Source organism: Marmota flaviventris, chromosome 4 (genome assembly GCF_047511675.1).
Source record: "Marmota flaviventris isolate mMarFla1 chromosome 4, mMarFla1.hap1, whole genome shotgun sequence".
Classification (NCBI taxonomy): domain Eukaryota; kingdom Metazoa; phylum Chordata; class Mammalia; order Rodentia; family Sciuridae; genus Marmota; species Marmota flaviventris.
The window spans coordinates 19,517,705-19,545,128 of NC_092501.1; the positions used below are offsets into that span (position 1 = coordinate 19,517,705).

Genomic DNA, 27,424 nt, shown 5'->3' on the forward strand with positions numbered 1-27,424 from the left:
TAGCCAGGTTTTACTTTCTTCACCCGCTCGCCCCTCCACTCAGAGGCAAGGGGATTCTCAGTGGGGAGGACCTGGTTTTGGACTTGTTTTCTTTTGTTGAAGCCTCCTGGGTTGGAGGAAGCGTTTCCGCTCATTCCCTAACAGGAAGGGACAGGGCCTGCGTGGGAGAGACTGGTGACGCTACCTTGGAGGGGATGCAAACAGGAAGTTCAGAAACAAGTTAGAGAATTATTAGTGCTTAAAACAGAAATTCAGCTCTACTTTTCAGAAAAATAACAGATGCCTAAATGTCAGTGACAAGGGAGGGGAGAAGGCTATTGAGGAAAGAGCAATTTTTATCTGTTTCTCTTCACTTGCTTTGTTTTCCAAATTAAGAAAGGGGTTAGAGGAGATAACTCTTTCAGCCCTTAATTAGCCTTGTGTGGTGTGTGGTAATTTAAAAAAATAAGTTCAACTTGCCTTTTTAACTAGACCATTGGCTTCTCTGGGGAGGTGCCAAGGATTCCCTGACCTTTGTAGTTCCCACTGGCCCCGAGCAAGGCTTGTACTGATGTGTTGTCATCTGTTTTCCAGAGCGAGTATATTGCTCCATGTGACTGTCGGCGGGCCTTTGTCTCTGGATTTGATGGCTCTGCGGGTGAGTGGCTGAATTGTCTTTCTTCTTGTACTTTTGTTCACCTCCCCCAAATAACTGAACCAAGTTTCAGCCTGTGATATAGAACCAAAAAGAAAATGCAACAAGAGGTCCCCTTTGAGCCTCTGTGTGAGCCTCCTCCCAGCTCAATGAAATCACCTTTTGGTGACCTTTTTGTTGTTCTTTGAGTTTTTAGTTTCAAGGTTTTTTTTTTTTTTTCCTAAAAAATTTTAAACTTCTTATTGAACATGGCCTACACACAGAAAACAGTATCAATTAAACTGAATGTGCCTGTGTAACTATCACCTCAAATAAGAAATGGGACTTCAGTGGCACCATAGGACTCCAGTCTTGACTTATTGGTCCTGCATAATTCTCCAGGTGCTTGGCTTTTGTTTTCTCTGTTGACTTAAATAATGTTGAGCTTCATTTTTCCTAACTTTTCCAAAATGGTTGTACCCTTGGGTATTTCAGGTGGTTTTCTTCAGGCTCCCAGGCCTTAAGTGAGCTGGACATAGGGTGAGCCCCTCTCCTCCTGTGGGTAGCACACTGCTTTCTTTGGTGGAAGTCCTTGTGTTGGTTGGCCCATTAGGATTGGTTTTGGCTGTCACTTGCTGAAAGCCCCCAGGCCTGTGGGAATCAAGGGCAGGGAGAGTTAGGAGGCACAGACTCCTGACTTTTGACTGGTGAGTCACTGGGAACACTCAGGGTGGAAAGGGTGAAACACCTCCTTTGGAGTGTCTGATAGAGCAGAGGAATGGCAGTGACCACTAGGCAAAAATTGTCATTGGTTAGAAGACCACTTTGGCTATAGGCCTACAGTTCTCAGTTCTTCTTGCCTTAACCTCTGTGGCACATGTGGGATCCTTTCTGCTCAGAGGCAGTACCCCAGCAGCCTAGACCTCACGGCTGCTTCCTTCAGAGCTTGACCCACAGCTGGTTCTTTAGTGTTATTGCTTTCTTGCCTGAGTCAAGAACACACCTGCCCCACTGGGACTGTCCTTTCACAGCTGTCACTTGCCTGCTGCCATTTTGTGGAACTTCTAGATGTGGTCAGAAATCTTTCTCTTTTATTTGCTTCTCTACTACAGGCACAGCCATCATCACTGAGGAGCATGCAGCCATGTGGACCGATGGGCGCTACTTTCTGCAGGCTGCCAAGCAGATGGACAGCAACTGGACACTCATGAAGATGGGTGGGTAGAGGCATGGTTAGCCTCACTTTAGTTGACCTGATCTGGGACATGACCAGCTCTTTGGGACTCTTGGATCTTAATCTTTTATCACATCATGGACCCTTTTGAGAATTTAAGGAAAACCAAGAAATTGGACCTTTTCCTCCAAATCTATACCATTGCACATTCAATTTTGGAGGGGTGTGATTCAGGGTAGTCATTTTACAGAGGGGAAACTGAGGGCTTCTCTCTTTGGGGTCCACAAGCTCAAGGTGTCATGTCCATTAGCACTTTGGGGTCAAAATGGCAAAGGGGCAAATGCTGTCTGTTTGTTAAAGTAGCTTGGGGATAGCAGGTGAGTCAGTCTCCCTTTCAAGCCCCTCTGGTTTGCTGTCTGTCTCTAAATCCATTTTTCCTCAGGTATGTCCCCTGTGTTAGGAAGATTATAGTGGGTTTTGTTGGCCAGTGAGTGATTCACTACAGGTGTTTTGCCAAAGATTTATCTGCTAGGAAATGGTGTGACTTCATCCTGTAGAAGTTACACCAGGGGCCCTAACAAAAACTTCGTTAATAAAGTGGTTTGTTTAGTGGCTTGTAAAAAAATAGGAAAGAATCAAATAGCAAAATAAAACTCCATGCCAGCCTCCAGGCAGCTTTTTAGAATTGGGATTCATGAGCTCATTTCTTTATAAACCTTTGAACTTCCCTTTTGTGGTTATGTGGTTATACCAAGAGTCAGTAGAGAAAATAGTTAGGGTAAGGACTGTTTCAGAAAATGTGAGCTTTTATTCTGCATGTATTTTACCTGAATGTTAATTGCTTAGTAAAAATCTGCTTCAAAAAATATAGATAGAGAAGATAGGACTTTATTAAAGAAAAACTGGATTGGAAAAATTATAGTTCCCCTTTGAAGTTTATTTAGTAGAAACAAGAAGAAAGGACTGTCTCTCTCAGGAATTGGGAAGCCCAGGACTGTGCTGACTTTCATGACAGTAGGCTCCTGTGTGCCCTCTGTAATCTTTGAAAGATTTCTTTGTGACCAAGACTGTGCTCAACTCTCAAGTGGACCGGGGGCCTTTTCTCTGTGACCTTGACCTTGTAGATGAGGAGAAGGAACTGGTAAAATGTTGTCCCTTGCTCTGCAGTGTGATGTGAGGGAAGGATCCCAGCACCTGGCCTTGACCAGATCACTGCTTGGGTTCTTGTCAGGTGAATAGTGATGGGAAGGGACCAAATGCTGACTGAGGTGATTTTTTGCAACAACACCAGCCATGTACCTGTGTTGCGGTGATCCCAGGAGGACGTTTTGCCAGGAGTTGAATGACAGTCATGCTTTTTCTCCCATTGGTCTCACTCTTATGTTTTCTGTACACACCATCTCATACTCTTCCCACTCTTTCTGTATCCTTCCAGGATCTCAATCCTGGTTCAGATTTTCTAAATGCTGTCAGTCCACCTTAAAGAATGTCCTTAATATAGGAACCTGCTGCTGTCCTGGTGTGGATGAGTTGCACTATCTGGAAATCGTTTCTCATTAGTTCTCCTTCCCTAGGTCTGAAGGACACTCCAACTCAGGAAGACTGGCTGGTGAGTGTGCTTCCTGAAGGATCCAGGGTGGGTGTAGACCCACTCATCATTCCTACAGGTGAGTGACCTCAGTCCCTTCCAGCATGGGTAAGGAAGTGACTTCTAGACTCCTCTTGATCCTTGTTTGTGTGTGGAATGTGGCTCAGCATGATTTGTTGTCATAATAGAGGTCAAGATGGGAGAAGAGTTCAGGGACAGAGCAGGGGAAAGCCATCAGTGGTGAAGACGTCCTCTGACAGTTCCTCACCTTACTCACTTCTCACTGGGCCCTGAGAGGGTGGCCCCTCAGTTGGGGCCTGGCTTGCAGGGCCCTGCTGCCTACCTCAGATGAAATGGTGTCCAGTTCATGGCTGGCCGTATGCGTGTCTTTTCAGATTACTGGAAGAAGATGGCCAAGGTCCTGCGAAGTGCTGGCCACCACCTCATTCCTGTGAAGGAGAACCTTGTTGATAAAATCTGGACAGACCGTCCTGAGCGCCCCTGTAAGCCCCTCCTCACGCTGGGCTTGGATTATACAGGTGAGAACCATGCTGTGTCTAGCAGGCCCAGCTTCTGCCCCCCACCTGTCATCCTTGCTGCCATCTGAATCAGTCGAATCTGAGCTGCCCAGAGGACCGCCCACTGTGGACTAGCAGGACATTTGACAAAAGCAGGGGCTCTGTTGGTCTCCACTGTTGCCATCAACTTGCCACTCACTTTGGCTTGATTTTTTTTGCGAAGCTCTTCTGGGTGGCTTTTTGGGTACTACTGAGAAGACTTAATTTTTCACCTTTCACCTGCTAACTGATTCTCTACTGTCTAATACTAGAAACAGAACTTAGCAGTTTCTAGGATTTATTTCCTTTTCTGACGTTAGGGTTTGTAGGTTTACCTTCGAGGCCCACCTCCATCTTTACCTTCTGTCTGGGTGTGGGTGTTTATTGGCCTGTGTGGTAGTGGTGATGAGCAGCATGTTCTGTGCACTGTTTGTAGGAGACAAAAGTGTGGATCTATAACAGCAGTGAAGGGGTAGAGTGAGAGAATTGGGAGGTGGAGTTACAGAGGAGGAAGTCTTGCTGTAGAAACAGAGGTGCTTGGGGGATGTCTGGAATGTAGGCAGATTGCCCAGAGGGGTCTGGGAAGAAAACATTACAGCCTAGTCTCTCTGCCAAATTTTAAATAGCATTCTTGAGCTGATCTTCAAAACAACCATTGGTGGTGGGGCAGCCCCCAGCTTGCTTTCCTGTGTGACACCTCACCAGAGGGTATCACACATTGGGGAGGATGGGTCCAGGGTCAGCTAAATATTTTCCATCAGCATGGTTTGAATTTTTAATTTTTTAATTTTTACTAAAGCAGAGGCTCTGATGTATTGTTATAGGAGAAAGGAAAACAAGTATTGCTGGTAAACTTTCATTTTACAAACATTTGTGTGTTTATTATGTGCAGGGCACTGTGCTAGGTGCCGAGTAAATAAGAGATGCTTATCCTAGATACAGGTGACTGTAACTTTAGTTACCAATGCCACTGTGGTGGGGTAGTTGGGTGACTATGGGTGATTTCCTCTAGGCTGCACTTTCTTCCTGGGAGCAGCAGGGAGGCCTTCATAGTGTTGAGTGGAGTGAGTGTGAGTTGCAAGGGGTAGTTACAGGCACAAGGAATTCCTAGGTCTTAACATTGAAAGCAATTCTCGAGACCTCAGGAATGTAAAGTGATATTCGTATCCTGTGAGACGGGGGTCACTTTTCTCTGCTTTGTGGTGTGTTCGCATAGCTTTCTTTGCATTCCCTGTTGCATCGGTCTTTAGACAGTAGTGTAATTAATTGCTGATTTAATTGTCCTCTTTTCTAGATTATAAACCCCATCAGGACAGGGTCTGTGTCTAGTCCAGGGCTGTAACTGCAGCCAGTGACCAGCATGGTAGAGAGCTCTGGAATCTACAGTAGGTGTAGGTGCTTCATAGGCATTTGTCATATGAACAAATGAATAAATTTTGCTGGTGAGGCAGTCAGGGCTCTTGATGGGCAGGTGGCTTGTCAGAGTCGTGCCTCTCGCACAGGACTTGGATCTGGGCCTCCTGCCTATGCAAGCATCATGCTTCCTGTAAGTTATGGTGGTAGCTAAGTGTTTGGGATGGGATTTTTCACTTGACTTCTCTTGCTTCCTGGGATCAGAACTGGAGTCACAAGCATGTTTGTTTTCTATAGGCATTTCCTGGAAGGACAAGATTGCAGACCTTCGGTTGAAAATGGCGGAGAGGAACATTGTGTGGTTTGTGGTCACTGCCCTGGATGAGATTGCCTGTGAGTACCCTGGTTTCACTGCTTGGGAGTGTAACCTGATCTCTTCTTTTGAGTCTTTGGGAATCTGTGTGTTCATGCCATTCAACTTTCTGAGTGGCCAGGGAATAAGCCTTTTGGTGACTGTGTCACCAAATGGATATAGGAGATGTCAGTTAGGATGAAGGAGAAAGAATGACAGCATGTGGGGGAGGGGCTGTAGCCTCACCTGGAGCTGTATTACAGCCAGGGGGCTCCTGGTGAATCCATGGGTGATGCCCACTTCTTGGGACTGTGGCTTCTCTGAGGAAGGGCATTTCCTCCAAATATTTCCTGTCTGTCAGCCTCTTATAGCTGTAGGAGTGGGATTTTAAGAGATATTTTTTTCTTTATACTTTTCCTATGTCTTCTCAGTGAGAATGGTCTAGAAACATTTCTACCTCAGTAAACTCAGGAACTGAAAGTTCCTCTCAGGTCCTTTGATATAGTAGCAGTTTCTCAGTCCTTAAATCTTAAACTCCTTCCGCAATTGTTTAGAACCTTCTATTGTCTTCTAGAACCTGAAGGAATCTGGTTGAAACTTCCTCTCCTGTCTCCTATTTTCTGGCTGGATTTCACCCAGGTTGACCCAGAGGGCACTGCTTTATCTTTTTACCTCCTCCCTGGAAAAAGAGACCCTACTGCACATAAGTGTCCTGTCTCTTCAGTCCCATCTCATCTCTTTAAACCCCTAAACTTGTCAAATGTGTCAGTGATTTATGTCCCTAATTAGCTTAATAATTCCACCATCAGAGAAAAAAACATACAAAGCTAGTTTCTCCCCTTGAGTGTAACAGAAACACATTTCCATTTTGGAAAAGCTGGAGAGTGCGGAGGAAATAGAAGGAAGACAAAAATCACTTATAATCCTGTGAGCTAGAGACAGTGGTAATATTTCTATGCACATGTCATTTTTTGTAGCCTGTTTTTAAAAATATATCAGTGTGCTCTAAGTGTATACAAGCATATTTTAAGTATTAAGCATTCCATTAAATGGCTATGCTATAAAATTTGCATAGCCATCTCCCTATGGATGACCTTTGGGTTATTTCCAGTTTTCCCACAATTTATTATAATGCTACCACCCAAATCTTGGCTCATAAATCCATATCTTGGTTTCTGATAATTTTCTTCTTCCTATTTCTTTGGCTTTGGGGTGGTGTTGGTATGTGTATGGTAGAGCTTTTGACCCATCTTTTTCACCCCTCACCAGCCCCAGATGCTGTCATTTTTTAAAAAAGGCTAATGATAGGCAAAAACTATGGTCTCACCGTTTTGCTTCAAGAGGCTGTTATGTTAAAATGGAGGCAGCGTTTTTTGTGCTGGGGCCTTTTTGCCCTTTGGTCCTCCTGAGAGCAAGCATTTGGGAGCCAGAAGCCCTGGGAGTAGAGCTGTGCTCTCTGCTGGTCTCTCTAGTTTCTCAAATGCTCAGTGACCTCACTAGACCCCAGACCCTGGCTGCAGGCGGGTCCTCCACCCATCTTGGTAACAGCAGACTGTGGGTGGCCTGCAGGCTCTGGTTTCATTCATGGGCCACAGCCTCATGACTCACTGCTTTTCTTCTGCTTCTGACGGGAAGCTCTGCTTCCATGGGGCTCAGAGGGGTCCTGATTTGGCCTCCCTTGTGGGTGGGTCCTAGTTTTTCTACCCCTGGCTATTTTTCTCAGGAAGGAGAGAGTGCTTGGCTCTCCCCTTTTATTTGGGAGTGCTAGAGGTTTGTGTGCAGGAAAGCCAAGCCTGGCAGGTCACTGCTAGGCGGGTCATTTCAACCATTTGGTGGGCATTTCTCATATTTTCTGACTAAGAATTCTTCTGTTCCCATCTCGGGACAGTGACACAATGGCCTAAGAAACAGTTTTGGCGCCATCAGGTGGCAGACACCAGCAGTTGCAACTCAGAGGTGGAGCCAGGACTGAGGTTCTTGCTTTTTGAGTGATGCTTGAGTCCTTTAATAGTCATTGGAGTCCACATGAAAGCCTTTCCTCCCCTATAGGCTACCTCTTAAAGCATGACTTGGAAGCCAGGCAGGTGACAGGGACTTTGCTTTCCTTTTTTAGGGCTGTTCAATCTCCGAGGATCAGATGTGGAGCACAATCCAGTATTTTTCTCCTATGCAATCATAGGACTAGAGACGATCATGTGAGTGTTTAACCCCCACTTGGGCAGCCTCCCCGCAGCTCTTCGGAGCCCCAGGCTCCCTTTCAGGTCCCAGCCTGACATTTTGCTGATGTGCTTCCTTTCTCCTGCCCTTTCCCCTTTTCTCTTCTTGTCTTCCTTACCCTAGGTGCTTATTTATATCCTGCCTCTCCTTTAACCCCTCATATGACTTGAAATCTATGAAAGCATTTATAGTACCATGAGATTAAGAAATAAGTAGGTGAGGATATTTGGACAGAGCTGGAGTGAGGTTAGTTCACAACATTCCTGCTGCAAGGTCTTGTTCGGGCTGCATATTTGATTCCAGGTTTATAGCAGCCAGTGCAAAGGGATATACACATGTATAGGTTTAATTATGCCATGCTGGGTCCACAATGCAAATAAATGCAGTCATTTTGAAGGTCAGAAATGATCATTTTAAGGTCAGAGAAAGTCCTCTGAACTGTGCTTTGTTAAATTGTCAGTTTATCTTTTCAAAGCCTTGTTTGTTCTTCTACTGGATGGCTTTCTTCATTTGGACAGTACATTTATTGAGTGCCTGCTCTGTGTGCTGGGGGCCTGTGTTAGGTGTTAGGGTGAATGACAACAGACAATCTTGGGTTAGAGTTGGGAAGATAAGTGTCTCTTCTGCCTAAGGGATTCAGGCATGTAAGTGGGCACCAGCCTGTCGGGGGGTATGAACAACTTCTAGCAGGGGCCTAGACTAGACTTGGGGGTCAGAGGCCACTCTTAGGGAAAGTAATATTGAAGCAAAGATTATGGGTAAGTGTGAATTAGCTGGTGAATGGCAGGGTGAGGAGGAGTGCGCAACGTGATCCAGGTGGAGGGAACAGCATTTTCAGAGGCCCCAGCAGGAGTTAGCAGTGCATGTGGAGGACCCGCAGTGGTTCAATGTGGTCAGAGCCAGAGTGTGGCCAGAAGGTAAGCAGGGGCCACAGAAAAGAAAGGCCTGTGGGCCAAGCTTAGGAGCTCACGCTCTTGTCCTGAGAACAACAGGGAGCTACTGAATGAGCTGTTCAGAGCTGTTCAGAGGGAACCACATGATCAGTCTTATATATTGTAAAGAATGTAATGACTGAAAAATAGAATGGATGGGGCCAGACTTGGAAGCTGAGAGTTGGTGGCCCAAGCTGGGGTGGCAACTGGCCAGGCTGTAAACAGAGCTGGACAGATGTGGTGGGCAATTGGCTGTAGGTTCCAAGATCTTAATGGAGGAGAGGAGAGATGTCAGGGAGGACAGTGTCCAGGTTTCTGGCTTGGGTAGTTGGTGGATGATAACCGCATACACCGGGATGGGAACACAGTTGGGAGGGCAAGATTCATGGAGGCAGTGGAAGGGAGGAAAAGCTGCTTGGATTTGGTTCCTGGCAGAAAGAACCCATTTTGTGTGTGTGTGTGTGTGTGTGTGTGTGTGTGTGTGTAAGAGTGTTCTTACCTCCTTACTCATGTGCCCTCCTTTTTCTGTCACCCACCTCTGACCCTTATGCAGGCTCTTCATCGATGGGGACCGCATAGATGCCCCTAGTGTGAAGGAGCACCTGCTTCTTGACTTGGGCCTGGAGGCTGAATACAGAATCCAGGTGCTTCCTTACAAGTCCATCCTGAGCCAGCTCAAGTCCCTGTGTGCCGACCTCTCCCCGAGGGAGAAGGTGTGGATCAGCGACAAGGCCAGCTATGCCGTGAGCGAGGCCATCCCTAAGGTTGGTGGTCCCACTCTGGCCTGCCTGAACCCTGCTAGCCCCTCTAGTTCTGGCATCCTACATACGTGTTTTTGGAGCAGAGGCTGTGGGGTCTGTGCTGTTGTCTTTCTGGATCAGCCCTAGAGCTGGAGCTATATCGAGGTCTGAGGCCCTCCGAGCTCATTGAGGCCTGTGTCAGCCAGAGTGTGGCATGAAAGATGGTCTTAGGTGGCATACATTATTACTTAGGTTTATTTAAATGTGTCTGTTTCAGCATTTAGTGTGTATGAGAAAAAAATATAAATAGCGTATGGGGCTTTGATGTTGTGAAAATTATTTAGGACAGAATGCTAAGTAAATAAGGGTGCAGATGGGGTGAGAACACCTTCTGTGTACACCCCGTCTTCCACCTACTGTTTTAGCCTAGGAACTTGAGGCCTTTGAGGGCATTTGTCAAAGATCAAACGATCATAACAACTTGCCATTTACTGAGCTCTTTCTGGGCAATGCTAAGCAGTGGGTACCTGTTGCCTCATTTTAGGTGGAGTCTGGGACAGGACTGGAATCTAGGCCTCTTTAGAAGGAAGCTTTTCTTCTGTCCTGCCCTGGGCTTCTGGTTGCCAAGTGGCCTGTGGCAGGCTCAGCATTGTCCTCTCCTCCACTGAGCAGTGGTCCCACCATTCTGGGAGAAGCCGAGGCCTGGTTCTCTAGACACAGCTTGTCATTGCATCCCTGCCACTGTCATACTGTGTGTGACCTCTGGCAAGCCACTCAGTCACGAAGAGCTTTACTTTCTTTATCCAAGTAGTGATCACTCTTGCCTTCCATGTTTCATTAGGGGGGTGTGTGTGTGAGAGAGAGAGAGAGAGAAAGAGAGAGTGGGAGAGAGGGGAAAGAAAAGCAGTATGAGAAATTATATGCCAGGTGCTCCGAGACCCCTTCCTAGGGCTAAGTTTTAACTTATTCTCATCCTTGATGAGCAGGTAGTGAACTCTGACCACAGCTGCTGAGGCTTGGAAAGGGGTATCTTGCCCAGGGTAGCAGCCTGCGGCCTCTGAGCTGTGGGGCAGGGATGGAGGAGGACGTCCTGTATGATATTCTTACTTCTTTCAAATGAACTCAAACTCCTTTCATCATGCTCAGGGTCATCAACCAAAGTGGGGGGTCTCCAGGCCCCAGGGGGCTGGTGCGGCCTGAGTGGAAATCCTCAAGTGTGTTTTGTTTGGTGAAGGGGTGACTACATGGTCAGGGCAGGTGGAGCAGGCCCTGTTTCCCATTCTACTGCCCTGTGCCCCCAGGATCACCGCTGCTGTATGCCTTACACCCCCATCTGTATTGCCAAAGCTGTGAAGAATGCAGCCGAGTCAGAAGGCATGAGGCGGGCTCACGTGAGTAGAGCAGCCAGAGCAGAAGATGGGCTGGGAGGGGCCAGAAGGTTCAATCCCTCACCTACTGAGTGGTCCTGGGCCTGGCACAAGTTGGACTCTCTCAGCCTCAGGCTTCTGGACCTTCCAGAGATGATTAGAGAATGAAATAAAATACTCAATGGGTTAGGTCTTTACAAAGTATAAGGCACAGCCTTATACTTTGTAAAGATAGTGGTCTGGAGGATGGTGAAGATGTGAAGGTGATGAAGAAAAGGGGCTGGATTATGTTTCAAGGTGGGGTGGGGGGTGCCCAGAAAGATCTGGTATCAGAGACAGCTTTGGAGCAGTGTCTTGTCTTTCCTGGCTCCTGTAGGGCAGGAGTTCAGCCTTGGGGAACTGCCCATGCTTTGAGGACCCTTCTTGCCTGTGCCTCAATTACTGCTAGCAGAGGAGCCTGTTCTCTGTTAATAGGAATTGCTGCCAACTAGCTTCCAGGAAATGTCTGCCTGTAAAACCCTGATTGCTGGTGGTTGGTGGTCCGATAGGTGCTACTCTTTCAGGATTGTCTTAGGGATGGCCCTCTGAATTTGGCCCTCTAACTTTCCGTAATAATTTAAAAAATGTCTCTGTGTTTGTACAGATTAAAGATGCTGTTGCCCTCTGTGAACTCTTTAACTGGTTGGAGAAAGAGGTTGGTTCTTAGACATCATTGAACACATGGATATAAATGATTCCGAAATACCTACATGGGATCTCTAACTGTGGCTTCCTCTGAGCTCTGTTGATCATGTGGTCTAATTTTAGTGATCTCTTTTAGTAACTTTTTCTCTAACTTTGGTGTGTATATGCATATTTTAAAATTTTTAATTATAGAACATAGTAACAAGGAAGAAGAAAAATTCTCTAACACAGTGGATCCTTTTTGGATTAGGAAGTCATGCTAATTGGAATTTAAGGAAAAGTAGAATAGGAAAAATGACCCTTATTATTATAGGCGATTTGATTATACTTGGAGAAAACAGACCTTTGTGTACATTTTTTTAAATATTTTTTTTTTAGTTGTAGTTGGACACAATACCTTTATTTATTTATTTATTTTTAATGTGGTGCTGAGGATCAAACCCAGGGCCTCGAATGTGCTAGGTGAGCACTCTGCTGCTGAGCCACAACCCCAGGCCTCTTTGTGTACATTTTGAACTTTAAGCCATAAAACTTTTTGTATTAAATTGGATCAGCCATTAATTTCTTGCCTATCCATCCCTGTAGTTGACAAGAATGCAACTTCTTTATTAAACAATATTGTGTCCCCCTTAAATTTTATGTTATAAACAACTCTTTAATTGGAAAAAGGAAATATCCTTATTTCCCACTATTTTTCTCCATGGTTTTATTTGTCTGTATTTATATGTTTTCAAATGATTTCTGTTTTTTAAGATATAAATAATTTTGTATGTCTTTCAGTCTATAGACATAATTTTGTATTTTATGTTCTTCACTTAGGATCCTGAACATGAGCATTTTCCATGTGCTTTGAGGCCTTAAGAAAGGATCTAAATAGAGACTGCATCTAATGGAAAGACTGATTTACTTACCCATTCCTCCTATTTTTGATTGTTTCATTTGTTTTTAATATTTTTTTATTTTCAGTAACCCTGCAATGATATCTTTGCATTTATCCTTTTTATTTCTTTAGGGTGAATTCCTAAAAAGGGTGAAAAATTAAACAAATAGAAATGCTTCTGCTTTAGATAGCTTTGGTGAGAACCTCTGGAAATTCCCTTCCTGTTAAAGAGCAGACAGTTGTGTCTTGTAGATTAGACAGCTAGTACTGGGAATTGAGGAAGAAGCAAGCTTTTAATGTACCTTCTTAACATGGATGATTTATAAGCACTTTTCTTGCAGGTTCCTAAAGGTGGCGTGACAGAGATCTCAGCTGCTGACAAAGCTGAGGAATTCCGCAGGTGAGGTTCCATTTGGGAGATCAGTGAACTGTATGCTGAGTTGCCTGGGAAGCTAATTGAGGCTGGAAAGGTCCTGATTCTCAGCATGGTCAAAATGTTTGAGCAGCTTTGCCCTCTGTGTCTTTTCCAGGCAACAGGCTGACTTTGTGGACCTGAGCTTCCCCACAATTTCCAGTACGGGACCCAACGGCGCCATCATTCACTACGCGTAAGGCATGCGGAGGAGCACATGGCCTGGCTTTGCTGCTGCTTCTGCACAGGAGCCTGAGCAGGGGAGAGACATTATTTTACCAGAGGCCCCTGTGCCCACCTCTGTATGTCTGTTGAGACTATAAAATTCAGGGAAATAAGACCTCAGAGGTCTTACTTTCTCTAAATTCCCCAGCCTCTACCCTTTGGAGGTCTCCTTTTAGGTGCAGTATGGCATTCCACAGTGCAGATAGATGCGTGTCCTGCTTTCTTTCATGTTTGAGGCTGCAGAAACTGTCCATTGCTCTTGCCTCTCGATGACTGGAATTTCTGAGTGCTTTTCTTTTTTCATAGTAACGGTCTTATTGGTGTCCTAGTTCATCCATCCTGTGAGTTCCATCACCTCCATACCAAAAATACAGCACTAGGTGATATGCAGCCTGTTTTGGATAGAGATAACAGAGCCCTCTCCCCCATCCCTTGGGCATGCAGCCTGGTCTGTGGGAGTTTGTATCACATGATCTTTGAGAGCCCAAGGACCCAGAGCAGAGCCTCCTTAATCTGTGAGACAGAGGGGCACTGATAGGCTTAGGACTGGCAGAATTGCTTGTGGAGATGAAGGGAAATGTCACCCTGGGTGTGGCCAAGGGCTTCAGCTTCAGTGTCACTCAGCTCAGCCTTCACTTTGCACTGGGCATCTTGAGTCCTGTGTGTCTGTATCTACTATGTTCAGAAAAAGTCTCCCTGGTCTGTCTCCCTGGCTGTACTTGAGTATGATCCCCCCCGCCCCCTTTTAGTAATCACATTTAGAGTTTTTAGTCTCGGGGCAGATTTTGAAGCTGTGTGGGAGATAGTCACAGATATGACAGTACAGTTCTCTCACATTAATCCTTCTGTTCCAACATAAAAATATCAAAGGGATTTCAGTTTAATTCAGATGATGAATTTTCTGGCTCGAAGTTACCCTGGAATTTTTCATGTGATTAAAGCATTAAAAGTTTTTAAACCAGGTGGGGAGAAATTTGCTTCTCCTGTGGCATTCTTAATTGCAGGCTGTCAGAAGCCTGTTTTGAGGCAGGGTGCTGAAGGCTGGGTACACATCTGTTTGTCTTTGGGTTGGTTGTGCAGCTCATGTGCCTACTGGAGAGGGGTTGGTGTCTGCAGAGCCAGGCATGGAATGCTCTTATCCTTTTGGGCATTTCCCATCAGTGATATTGCCTGGAAAATGGCCTGGGGAGACCAGACCACTTTTTAAAATACCTCACATTCATCTGGAGAAAAGTGTTCCAGCTTAAAAGTATTGCGATCCATTCCTTTCCCAGCAAAATCCCTTCAGTGTTTCTCTCAAATGCAGACATTCACAACCCCCGCACCTCTGCCTGTCTGATGGTCTCAGAAGTGAGTAGGGAGGCACATGAGGGGATCAGGACTAAAGGAGGGACCCAGAAGCTGTGGCAAGTCCTAAGGTCCCCAGAAACTAATGAGGCTGCCAGTGACCCTTTCCCATGGCTCTAGCTTAGTCCTCCTGCTGCTATGGATCCTTGTTTCTGTGGCTTTTATGAGTCACTTCTTTTAAATGCTGGTTTTGTTCCAGCACAAACACAGGTAGATATAGATAAATGTGTTATTTTTTCTTCCTCTTGAACTCTTTATCTAGTTGGGGAGATAGTTTTGAGTGATTCTTTGAATTGTGTAAATTTAATACTAGTTAGAGGGGCTCAGGCTGTAGCTCAGTGGTAGAGCACTTACTTCGTATATGTGAGGCATTGGGTTCAATCTTCAGCACCACATAAAAATTAATAAAGATATTGTGTCCATCTACAACTAAAAAATATTTAAAAAAATAAATTTATTGGGTAAGTTTCTTTTGATATAATTTCAGACTTAAGTTTAAGTTTTAAGAATAGAACAAGAAACCCTATGTGCCCTTTTCTCAGATTCATCAAGTGTTTACATTTGTGAAATAACTAATTTTTAATTAATTTTGTTAGGCCGGTCCCTGAGACGAATAGGACCTTGTCACTGGATGAGGTGTACCTCATTGACTCAGGCGCTCAATACAAGTAAGTGAACTGGACCAGGGCTGCCACAGAACTTGACCCTGTAGGTTCAAGACAGTTAAGTGGGTGGATAAGCCGTACTCCAGTCAAGAGTGCTCAGCTGCGGATCTCATTCTGTGCTGCCACTGATAGAATTGTTCCTGTCTTGTCCTTTTTCTCACCCTTAGTTGAAATAGCCCAGTTGTGACTCTATTCCCACAAACGACTGATAGAAAATGTTTAGTTCTTGGCTAGAAGTTGTTAAAGTACTAAATAAATAACTGTGAAATGAACCAAGCTTTTGACACCCCTGGGAAGTTTTCTGCCCTAGCCCATAGAATTGTCTGCCAGCCCCCCAGACTTGTAGCTTCTCCTGGGTCTTAGGAAGTAAGGGTTAATTTTGAATGAATGAATGCCCCTAAATTTCTGAATTTTCTTCTTTCTGTCTTGCTGCTTTCATGGTCATCTGCTCCACATAGTTTCTCAGAAGGGATCCTAACATTTGGCTGGGTGTCCATATGGAACTTTGAGGAGGAGTGAGAATAGATGCTGTCTCATCTGAGATCTCACAGTCGAGGCCTTGGGGTGCTCCATTCATCACTGCAGTTAGGATGGAAAGCCTAGTTATCAAAGGAGCTCAGCCAGTTATAGGATAACCATAGCCTGGCCTTGGAACATGAGGGCTGGTGTATCAGCCTTATGCCAAGGGCTCTAGGACGGCTTAAAAATGGTATAACCTGTTCACTTTCAAGTTTTAGCAAGATTCCGAGACTTATCCTTTCTGTGCCAGGGATGTAAGCTAGGGTGTATTAAGAGATGCATTTGGGCATTTCTAATGTCTTTGTCCAATAAATTCCTTGCCTTCCTAATGAGGAATTGAATTGGCTCTCTTATGCTACAAGTAGACGCCTGTGTGTTTCTCATTACCTTAGTGATGGTGTCTCTCACAGAACTGTAGACCAAGAATGTGTTTCAGGGTCAAGTTCACTCCCATTTATCAGGCCATTTTTACACTTACGCTTTGTCTTGTATTGAGATATAATTCATGTACCATACGATCCACTCAAAATGTAAAACTGATTTTTTTTTTTTTTTTAGGGTACATGCACAGAGTTGCATAGCCATCACCACAAACAGTTTTAGAACATTTTCACCCTGGAAGGAAACCTTATCCCTATTAGCAGTCAATTCCCCCTTTATTCTTCCCCGAAGAACCCATAGTGGAGTAAAGGGGGAGTGGATTACCTATTCTGGACATTTCATGTAAATTGGAATTATATAATATATGACCTCTCTGTCTGGTTTTATTTTACTTTGCATAATGCTTTCAAGATTCAGCCATGTTGTGGCATATATCACCAGTATTTCATTCCATTACATGGCTGAATAATATTCCATTGTATGTATATGCCACGTTTTGTTTATCCACTCATCAGTTGATGGACTCAAAGGAGTTGTTTCCACTTTTTGGCTATTGTGAATAATACTGCTGTGAACATTCCTGTGCAGAATTTTGTGTAGACTTGTTTTCATGTCTCTTGGGCATATGTACTTTGGAGTGGGATTACTGGCTCATGTGGTAACTCCATATAACCTTTAAGAATGATGAACTGTTTTTCAAATGACTCCATTTTACATACCCTTCAGCAGTGTGTGAAGGTTCTAATTTCTCCTCATGTTTGCCTGCCTCATATTGAGAGAAAGCTATTGTTGACTGAAAACATTTTTTTTCTTCTATTTTCAAAAGGGATGGAACCACAGATGTGACCCGGACCATGCATTTTGGGACCCCTACAGCCTATGAGAAGGTAAGGTGGAGGCAGAAACTCAGAAGGCTCTTTCTGCTCTCTTAAGAAGAGCATTGCTTTTGTGAAAAGGGACTGTATACGTAAATATAAATTATATGTCAGATAGTAAAATTGTTCATTTTTGTGAAGTCAGGCTTATCTGATTTATGAAGACTATTTAACTAATTATTGGAGAGTAAAAACATTTGAGAGTTTTTAAAGCATTCTGTAAGGTTAAGGCAGCTCAGGTTCAAGTTTAAGTACCTCTGGTCTTCTCTGGAGTCAGGAAATCTCCTTGGGGATGGGGGAGTAGGGAAGGTCTGCTTCCCAAGCAACCTCTAGTTTTGATTGTAAAAGCTATCCCCTTTCTTTTTCAAGTTCAGGATTTCTATTTGCAGGTTCACCTCTCAAGGAACTTTTTGAAATGACAGATGTTGTCCTGTTTCTGGTGTGACTTGGTATGGATAGTGGAAATAGAGCCATGAGGCACAGATATGTGTGCCAGGGGTCTGGAGTCCTGGCTTCAGATCTTCTCTGCTGTTTACTGGCTCCTTGACCTTGAACAGAGTATTTACCACCCATAAAAATGGGGTAGCAGTACCCACCTCCTAGATCGGCTGTGTGAAGCTCCATGAGCCAGTGAGTTCCCAGGTTGTAGTCTCTGCTCAGGGAGTGTTGGTTCAATCTCTGAGAGAATGCGTCTGGCTGAGGTAGCTTCTACAGGAAGATTATCCAAGGAAGAGGGTTTTATGTGATGCACTGGAAAGATTGCCTAGTCTTGGTGCCTGTCCTTGTCCATTTTTAGGCACCACACTTTAGGAGCATTTGCACCTGTGGTCAAGGATCCCTTTGATGTGACTCTTTTGTGCATGGAAGGAGCACAGATGAGATTGGGGAATGCAGAGTTTCCATCATACCTCTGCTCTTCACTGGGAAGCCACTAACCTTCCAAGTAGCATTTTTCTTATCTGGGCAGTAGGGATGATCCCAAGGATAGCATGGTGGTGAGGAGGCCAGATGTCAAAGCCAGACTGCCTGGCTGTGAGGTCAGATGCTGCCACCTGGGGCCTGTGTGACCTGGCTTGCTGCTCATTCCTATAAGTGAAGGTGATGATAGTGGCTCTGCAGTGAGCACTGTGATTGTACAGTCCTTAGTATAGTGCCTGGCACTGTCAACCTAGCTTGGACCCTCAGCACCTTTTGTGACTTTTCCCAGTCTTTCTAAGGCTTATGTGACACAGTGTATCAGAATGTGCATTATGTAGTAAGTCCTGTGGGTTATCTCTCTGATAGTGCTTTTACTAAATTTAATTTTAAGATTTCTGGAAAATTGGTCCACGGCCATTCTCTTTTTGCCGGATTTTTGTTTATTTGTTTTTGTCTTTTCACTTAAGTTTTCTCTGTGGTGTTGCTAAGAACTTTAACAGGCATGTTTTTTTTTTTTTTTTTTCCCCTGAACTAGTAGAAAACTATAGGATCTGAATGTCCCTCTTCTGCAACAATGTGACCCTAAATTCTCTTTGGCAGGAATGCTTCACATATGTCCTCAAGGGCCATATAGCTGTGAGTGCAGCCGTTTTCCCGACTGGAACCAAAGGTAGGTGGTTCCTTCTATCCTATGGCAGGCTCTTTCTTGTTCAGGGATCTAATGTGTCTTAGGTTTGACTAGAAAAACATATCCTTCCCTTTGCATGTCAGTCTCTTGTGCAGCTAAGGGCCAGCCAGGTATAGCAGGGTGAGTCTTCTGGACGTATTGGCTGAGCTTAGGTGACCCTGTGCCCCAGAGAGCCTTGCTAAGAATTGGGCCTGATGTTGGTTGTGGTTGCTCTCTCAACCACTTACAGCATGGACAACATGTGTGGGTGGCTCTTGGCAAGGGCAGACCAGGCAGGGAGAGACCTCCAGGCCCACTGGGATTAGGTGCAACTCTTGTTGAAGTATTAGGCCAGCACTTCCTTTAATGATCCTGTTGGAATTTATTTTACTGGGATCCTGACTTTACTGCTTTGCTAGAGGACTGGTGGATGGGACAGGAGACTTACAAGGCCTGGACCTCGAGTCTGGTACTCATTTTTCCTGAGCCTCCATTTCCATATCTTTCATGCCTACCTTTCTGCTTGCAGTCTGGTTAGAGTTTCTGAGATCTTAAGGTTCCTGAGGTGGGAAAGGAATATCTGTGTCTCCTAATACAGCCTTAGTTTGCAGTTGGGGTCTGTCCCCTTACAGCATCCTGGACAAATGATCCCCTAGCTTCAGACCGAGAGCTGACTGGCTCCCGAGGAGCTTTGAATATTAGGAAGTTCTTCCTAGTGCTGCAGTCTGAACTTTTACCTGTTGGTTTCTGTCTCATTTTCTGGAGCCAAACATAATAAACCTAATCTCTAAAGTGCTGTACAAATATCATTAAGTAAAAAAAAAAAAAACAACAAATATCATTAAGTGGTTCTTTATATGTCTTTCAGGCCACCTTCTGGACTCTTTTGCCCGTTCAGCTTTATGGGATTCTGGCCTGGATTACCTGCATGGAACAGGACATGGTGTTGGATCTTTTCTGAATGTTCATGAGGGTCCGTGCGGCATTAGTTATAAAACTTTCTCTGACGAGCCCTTGGAGGCAGGCATGATTGTCACTGATGGTAGGTGTCCCTAACATATAGGGCATACATAGATCCTTGAGTCTTTTTGCTGGTTCTTTGTTGTTTCTGATTTTTTAATTTAAAGTCAATTTCTCCCTCCTGTCACTTTGATTACAATAATAACAACAACAAACTTTTCTGATTATAAAAGTGGAACAGGTTTATTTTAAGAGTAAGTGAGATTGTGGAAGAGTGTAGAAAGAAATTGAAAATCATTTGCTATCCCACTGCCCAGGGAAGACATGACTTAATATTTAGCTGTATTAGTTTTTTTGTGTTTTATGTAGGTAGAAATATCTATATCTATCTATCTACATAGATATCTATATACACACATATAAAAACACATACATATATGCACACATAGTTTATTATTGATCATACTGGACATATTTTATTCTGCTTTTTATTTAATATTGTTGTCTTTTCCCTTGTCATTGGCAAATCTTTGTGAACATATTTTTTTTTTTAAATTTTTTATTGTTGGTTGTTCAAAACATTATATAGTTCTTGATATATCATATTTCACACTTTGATTCAAGTGGGTTATGAACTCCCATTTTTACCCCATATACAGATTGCAGAATCACATCAGTTACACATCCATTGATTTACATATTGCCATACTAGTGTCTGTTGTATTCTGCTGCCTTTCCTATCCTCTACTATCCCCCCTCCCCTCCCCTCTTCTCTCTCTACCCCCTCTACTGTCATTCATTTCTCCCCCTTGTATTATTTTTCCCTTTCCCCTCACTTCCTCTTGTATGTACTTTTGTATAACCCTGAGAGTCTCCTTCCATTTCCATGCAATTTCCCTTCTCTCTCCCTTTCCCTCCCACCTCTCATCCCAGTTTAATGTTAATCTTCTTCTCATGCTCTTCGTCCTTACTCTGTTCTTGGTTACTCTCCTTATATGTGAACATATTTTAATGTCTGTATCATTGTGTCCTGGGAACATGCATCATGTTTCATTTGGCAGATCTCCTGTTATTGTACTCCCCACCCTGTAGCCATTTTCCACAACTTCAGAGCCTATCCTCCTGCATTTCCAGTATCTGTAATACTATGGTCTTGTGGGAGAAGGTGGTACCTTTGGACCTTCTCTTGGGGTGGGGTGGCCATCTCTGGTGTGATGTGTTTCTCTCTGTGCATCTTCACTGTGGGCTGCTTCTCATCCTGGCTTTGTTTGTTTTAGAGCCAGGATATTATGAAGATGGGGCTTTTGGGATCCGCATTGAGAATGTAGTCCTGGTGGTTCCCGTGAAGACCAAGGTGAGAGTCTGCTAGTATAAAAACTTCCTGTTCCTTAATGTAGGAAGATGAAGACTTTTGGCTTTTGGAGTCAAGAATATGCCATTCTGGGGTCCAAATGGAGCTTTCTTCCCTCATACCAGGGTGTTTTACTGGAGGTCACTCTGCTCCCCTTCCAAGCTAGTAAGAAAACCCACTCACTAATGAACTGGGTCTAGAACTCATGGCCTCCCAGGCTGGCCCCCGCTTGATGTGATTTTAAGCTTGAGTTTACTAGAGGTGGCTTGTGGTGAAGTCCCCTCTGCTTGTTCCTACTGGAAGCCAGAAACTGGAAGCTATGATTTCTTTACACCCACAGGTGTCCTTGGAGGAATCCTGAGTTATAGGGTGGGTTAGGGCTCTAGGCAATATGAGACACATGCACTTCACTTTCTCCCCTTTGGAGTTACCAAGAGGCTGCAGGATTTTAGGTACAAGGTTCCACCCAAACGGTCTGTTTGTGCCTCCCCCTTTGATGTTTATGCAGATGAATAGCCAGGGGGAAGTAGCCTCCTAAGTCTGCTAGGAGGTTGACCTTGGGGATCTTTTTGCTTGCAGAAGTCGCTATTCTTGGAAGTGTCACCAGTGAACAGAGTCCCAGCATGCTCTTGTGTGCCCTGATGGACAACCTTGTTGTCACCTGATGGGTCAAGGCAGTCACACAGATGACTGTTAAACTATGATTCTGAGAGCCTACACCCTAGCAGAACCCTGAGAATCAAAACCAGAAGTGCTGCTCAGTGCAGATACCCCACGCCCTTGTCCCTGCTTCCTCCATCACAGAGGACATCAACCTTATGGACCTGCTGTTGAGAGCCCCTCAGTGTTTGTGGCTTGGCTATTTCTGATGACATAGCCACATGCCCATTGGGGCTGCTCTTAGAAAGTGTGTTCTTGTGCCTCATGTAACTATTAGAAATGGTGATAACAGCCAAGCACTTTTCAGCTCCCAGTTACATCTGGTTCTGAGAGGTGCGGGCCTTGGAGAGCCCTCATGGCAAGTTCATGGTGGTAAAGAGGGCTGAAAGCTGCTGTTTCTTCCTTCTCCCACAGTATAATTTCAATAACCGGGGAAGCCTGACCTTTGAGCCTCTAACTTTGGTTCCGATCCAGACCAAAATGATAGATGTGGAATCTCTTACAGACAAAGAGGTAATGGGAAAGTGTTGGTGAGGGGGAGAAGTGTTAGTAGTTGGGGATGAGAGCTTCCCTAAATTCTCTGCTTCATTCTCACTTTTTAATTGAGAAGTTTGAGCCAACAGTCTAAATGCCCGAAGTCCCCTGAGGACCTAGGAGCTTTTCCTGTATTTGTTGGGTCTCCAGGCAGAGGCAATCCTGTTCTCTCAGCCATGTGGGGCTCTAGAATTTGTGTGTAGGAATAGTAGCCATTGCTTTTCTAGAGGAAATAGCTGTACTGTTCTGCCATAGGTGCACTGAGATGTGTTTAGCAAACATGGGCTTATTTGCTTCCCTGCAGAAAGCCAGATGGACCTTGGGACCTCTTGGCCACTTCACATGCCAGATTGTTTTCTTGTGTTGTATGAAACTTTAAGGACATGAGAAACAAAGTCTATTATATGTCCAGTGTCACCCAGATCAGGAGAGATGGTACCAGCCTTTCTGTGACTTTTGTGGTCACTTTGGGGCTGTGAAGCCCTTCTTAATACCTGGGATATGATAATATTGGTGGATTACAGGTTATAGATACCCTTTAAATTGTGGAGGAATTCCCAGCTCTTGAGGCCAGGTGAGGTGGCAGGCTGGGGGACTTGGAGTCAGGCTTGAGGGATCAGGCAGGTGATTAAGATCAGAGTAGAAAGAAGCATGGCAGGAGCAGTTAGCACCTAAAGGACAAACCAGTTCTCACACCAGGAAGCCAGAAGCCAGACACAAATTCCAGAGCAAGGCTGGGGATCAGAAGTCTTAGTAAAAAGCAGATGACTGATGGAAGCCAAAGGCAGGATAAGTGTGGCAGGATACCTAGGAATGAGAGATTTTTCATTTGGGGCAGTCATGGGCCACTTAGGAGCCAATCCTGTTTAGAACTCCTGTGCCCACTAGGAACCAGTGTCTCTTACAATGACCCTTGGGCACAGCTTCCAGGGTCTTAGCAAGAGATTCTCCAGTGATACATCACTTTGCATTCTTGGAAGCCCAAGGCTATGGCTTCTTATCAAGTAATTCTGTGACATGCAGTCCTTCCTGTCTACACAAAATGTATGAATCAGGAGGCATCTGCCTCATATGATGTTCTACTTAGGAAAGCAGTGTGTTAAGCAAGGCCGCTTTTCCTTGAAGGAGAAAGCTTTGTCAACCTGTGACCTGTATTTCCCCAGGATACTGGACATAGACCAGTGGGATCAATCTTATCCAGATCCCACCTTAGCACCTGGTCTAGCTGAATCATCGAAAAATTATTTTGCTGATTATGCTTTGTAGTTCAGATAATATATTTAAAATTTTTTTTTCTGTAGTTGTAGATGGACAGCATACCTTTGTTTTGTTTATGTTTTTAAGCAGTGCTAAGGATCAAACCCAGTGTTTCACATGTGCTAGGCAAGTGCTCTGCCACTGAGCCCCAGCCCCAGCCCCCAAATAATGTCTTCTTATTCTGGGGATCATAAACCAATTTCTGCAAATAACAGCGTGCAAGAGTATTTAACATCCTGAGTAGTATTTTGTTTATTATATTTTGGCAAAAGTTCCCTTTTCTACATACTTCTTTGTAAATCTGGGGCTTCATTCTGGCTGAAGGGACAATCAAATCCTGCAACAATATTTTGTCCATTGGGCTTTTAAAATACCTGGCCATTGCCTGCTACTTCTCCCAGTTGTTTCTTTAGCAGTCGCCTTGAAGTTTTCCAGTTTAGTCTGCATTCTATCATTTGTCACCAGATGGCACCAGAGGACCTTAGAAGTGAATTTGGGCAGCTGCAGTGTTGGAGCCTTGGGATGTTGCTCAGGCCCCTCTGAGGCTATCTGTATCTCCTATTCCTTACCCCCATTAACAAAGGACTTTTGTGAGTGTCCCTGGAACCCCAGGGTTCCTCAGGCCACCACCACCTTCACTGTGAGTTGTTTTGGATGGCAGGCTGCTTTGTAACCTTGCCTGGCCTCTCTTTGTTTCTCATGTCCTTAAGATTTCATACAACACAAGAAAACAACCTGGCATATGAAGTGGCAAGAGGTCCCACCATCCATCTGGCTTTTTGAAGGGAAGACAGTGGTTCACTTGCTCTTGCCCCTGCCCTGCTTTCCTTAATTCCCAGTAGGGCTGGTGGCTCTTATTGGGATCAGAGCCCTGGCTATGTCATACCCCCATTTCTCTGCTTTCTTGTCTCCTCAGCTGGGCTTTGGAAGCTGGTCCTGACTATATTCCCTGAAGCCAGCTCCTTTGTAATAATACTACTGCCTCCACGAATGAGTGTGGCTCATTTCTTACAGCCACTCCAGTGGCAGTGGGGTCCTGTCAGCCTTGCTATAGCTAGGTGTACACCCTGGGATGTGGAGAGAGCAAAATTTGCTTTATTTCATCTTCTCCTGCACCCCCACCAAGAGGGAGATTTCACCCTTTTACCTGCCACAGAGTTTTCCCCCTCCCTCATTTCTAGTGGATCAGTCCCTACCCAGGCACCTAGTTCCCTCAGCACCTTCTTCCTTGTAATCTTTTTTTTCTTTCTTTTTTTTAATCTCCTGGTGTGGTGGCATCTAGACAGCCACACACATGACCCACCTGGGCTCTGCCAATCTAGTTTATTCAGCTCTGTTAGTAGATATGGGGTGGGAAACCCACTGTATCGGCAGGACAGCTTTGGGCACATTTCTTAGCATGAGTCTTCTACCTCCTCAAGACAGCTGAGATGAAAGAGAATGTATCCACATGGGTGGGTGCAGCAGCTACAGCTTAGTGGCCCCTGCTCCATCTCTCTTTGTAAAGGCCTGTAGGTATCACTTCTGGGGTGTTTCCAGTAGGGGACTGCCTGTTACAAGTTGCACCACACTCAGGGAAGCCCAAAGCCATGACTTACCACCAGGTATTTTGGGTTCCCTTGCAGACAGTGTCAGTCCATAGGATAGACTCTTCGGGTAGTGTTTTCACCATAAGCACTGTAGCTGGTCCCATCTGTTTCCAGGGAAATAGGCATGAGGAATTGCCGTCTGTGAGCAGGAAGAAAGGGTTTTGTGCACCTTGACCCCCAGCTTATGCTCTCAGTTCGTGAGTCCCTCACCTTCAGTCTCTATAGCTTTTTGGTAATGGCGTAATGACGGTGTCCTTCTTCTCCTCCCTGCAGTGTGACTGGCTCAACAATTACCACCTGACCTGCAGAGATGTGATCGGGAAGGAACTGCAGAAACAGGGCAGACAAGAAGCTCTGGAGTGGCTCATCAGAGAGACGCAACCCATCTCTAAACAGCATTAATACCTCCCTGGTTTTATTTTTTGTAAAATTCTCTGGGGAAAGAAGAAACTTGGCAGACCCCTGACATATTTCCCCTTTCCTCTTCTCCTTGCCTAACTCCCCTTTTTACTTTTAGACTCTAAGAAGAACTGAAAATCTTCTTACCTTCTTTGATATTTTCTTGAAAACAGTCTTTTATGACTTTTTAATTGTTGAGAATGAGCCAGGAATAAAATTGCTACCCCAGAAAGAGGGTCCCCACTAAGCTGAAGACTCAGTGAAGGGGAGACACCCTGAGCTCTCTGGCAGTGATGGCGAATCAGCGAGGGCTCCATGATGGTCATGTTCCAGGTGCTAGTCCATCATTCATGATCACTTTGATGTTCATGGGACTATATTTATGATCAGTGAATAAAAATGTCAGATCTCTGCTCTGTCTCAGCTGTCTTCTTTCCTCAGGGTGCTGCCTGCTGCATGTCACAAGCTGATTGCCAGGGCTACTGGCCTCTGAGGCATGGTTTTCCAGGTGGAGGCCCCTTTAGGAGAGACCCTGGCCTCCCTGCATATTTTCTGCCTTAATTGTGACCATTTATTTTATTTTTTCTTTCCTCTAGAAAACCTAGTATTTTGGTATTTTTATTATCTCATTAAAAATATTTTAAATGTGTCATTGATATGAAAATAAAAGAAAACAATAATTATGTCAGAAGTGACCGTCTTCCCTAATCTGCCCTATAGGAGTTGCTGCAACTCATTTATCTCATTCATGTTTACAGAGCCGTAGTTCTCATCATCCCATTATTTGTAGATAGCATTTTACATCAAGTGTCCCTTGACTTTCTCTTGATGCACATATGGAGAAAGCCCCATGGGCCTAGAGAGTTAGTGTTCCCGTGACTTCACACTATCATAGGGGCAGACAGACTTCCTCATCCCTTGGCTAGGATATTGTCCTACATTTTTTCTGGATGTCCCTGGTGCATTGAGTCTCAGGTGCCCACAGTAGTAACTTGCTCAGTAATAGACTCAGTGTTTTCTTCTTTCACTTCTGTGTCTTTTTTCCCTGTCTCCCATTAGTGTTTCCTAGTATCCCCTCAAAATGCATTCTCTTTAGGAACCCGAAGATATAATCCTTAAGTATAACCACTACTATCTGCTACATATTTTTGCCAACTTCTTTGTATTCATCATTAAAAAAATATTGAATCTGTATATATGTATTTATAAAAGGATATATGTGCATACACTTGAACATGTATTCCGCATGTGCAAATATTGGATCATTCTATACCTATTATACAGTTGCTTTTTTAACTTGGCAATATATTCAATTTTTTTGCATATTGATACATGTATACCTAGTTATTTTTAATGAATAATCCTTGGTATGACTCTTCTTTTAAAAACTGGTCTGATTAAATTTCTCTTTTGTGATGTTAGCTTTTTGAATAATTTTTTAAAAAAGTACAGGTCTTCTTAAAAGTAAAAGTAGAAAACAGAAAATGGACTCTCAAACCATTTTTAAAACAGGAGCTTTTGTAATTGCCCATGTATTTTACCTGTATTCAGGTCTTTATTTCTTTATATGATTCCAGGTTATTGTCTTTTGTCCTTTCATTTCACATTTTAGGAACCCTTAAATATTTATGGCAGGGTAAGTGCACTGTTAATGATCTTCCTCAGATTTTGTTTTTCGAAAATGTCCTAGTTTTCCCCTCACTTTTGAAGAACAGTTTTTCCAGATACAGGCTTCTTAGTTGACAGTTTTTATCTTTTAGCACTTTGGATATTTCAGCCCACTGCCTTCTGGCCTCAGAAGTGTCTGATATGAAATCTGAGATCATCTTATTGAAGATCCCTTGTTTGTGATAAATCACTTTTCCCTTGCTGCCCTCAAGTGTCTTTGTTTTTGATTTCTAAAAATTTGGCTATAATGTGTCTCAGTGTGAGTCTTTCTGAAATTTATTGAGCTTGGATTTTATATTCATGTCTTTTATCAAATTTGGGGATTTTCTAGCCATTATTTCTTCAAACATTTTCTCCACTTCTTTGTCCTGAAACAGTGTGTGCACTGTTCTTTCTGGGACTGCCAGTTGTGTATGTTGGTCTGCTGTATGGTATCCCCCAAGTCCCTATACTCTGTTCACTTTAACTTTTTTCTCTCTGTTCCTTAGACTTGATGATTTCTGTTGTTCTGTCTTAAGTTTATCAACTCTTCTGCCTGTC

General features: G+C 44.2%; 1 protein-coding gene across 7 annotated transcripts in view; it reads left to right on the forward strand.

The window, feature by feature from the left end:
- Positions 1 to 25,231, forward strand: part of Xpnpep1 (X-prolyl aminopeptidase 1) — a 51,882-nt gene extending 26,651 nt beyond the window's left edge. For 6 of the 7 annotated variants that reach the window (XM_027930043.2, XM_027930045.2, XM_027930047.3 and 3 more), the window contains 18 exons: positions 574 to 637; positions 1,726 to 1,830; positions 3,362 to 3,454; positions 3,771 to 3,914; positions 5,583 to 5,678; positions 7,751 to 7,832; positions 9,340 to 9,550; positions 10,828 to 10,917; positions 11,537 to 11,587; positions 12,799 to 12,857; positions 12,988 to 13,065; positions 15,038 to 15,109; positions 16,833 to 16,893; positions 18,400 to 18,469; positions 19,335 to 19,508; positions 20,704 to 20,780; positions 21,852 to 21,950; positions 25,091 to 25,231. In XM_027930043.2, the coding sequence (XP_027785844.1) occupies positions 574 to 637; positions 1,726 to 1,830; positions 3,362 to 3,454; positions 3,771 to 3,914; positions 5,583 to 5,678; positions 7,751 to 7,832; positions 9,340 to 9,550; positions 10,828 to 10,917; positions 11,537 to 11,587; positions 12,799 to 12,857; positions 12,988 to 13,065; positions 15,038 to 15,109; positions 16,833 to 16,893; positions 18,400 to 18,469; positions 19,335 to 19,508; positions 20,704 to 20,780; positions 21,852 to 21,950; positions 25,091 to 25,219 (1,755 nt within the window). In that variant the 3' untranslated portion in view covers positions 25,220 to 25,231. The remainder of the gene's footprint in view (positions 1 to 573; positions 638 to 1,725; positions 1,831 to 3,361; positions 3,455 to 3,770; positions 3,915 to 5,582; positions 5,679 to 7,750; positions 7,833 to 9,339; positions 9,551 to 10,827; positions 10,918 to 11,536; positions 11,588 to 12,798; positions 12,858 to 12,987; positions 13,066 to 15,037; positions 15,110 to 16,832; positions 16,894 to 18,399; positions 18,470 to 19,334; positions 19,509 to 20,703; positions 20,781 to 21,851; positions 21,951 to 25,090) is intronic. The other variant, XM_071610934.1, reaches the window with a different exon arrangement.
- Positions 25,232 to 27,424: the final 2,193 nt, after the last annotated feature.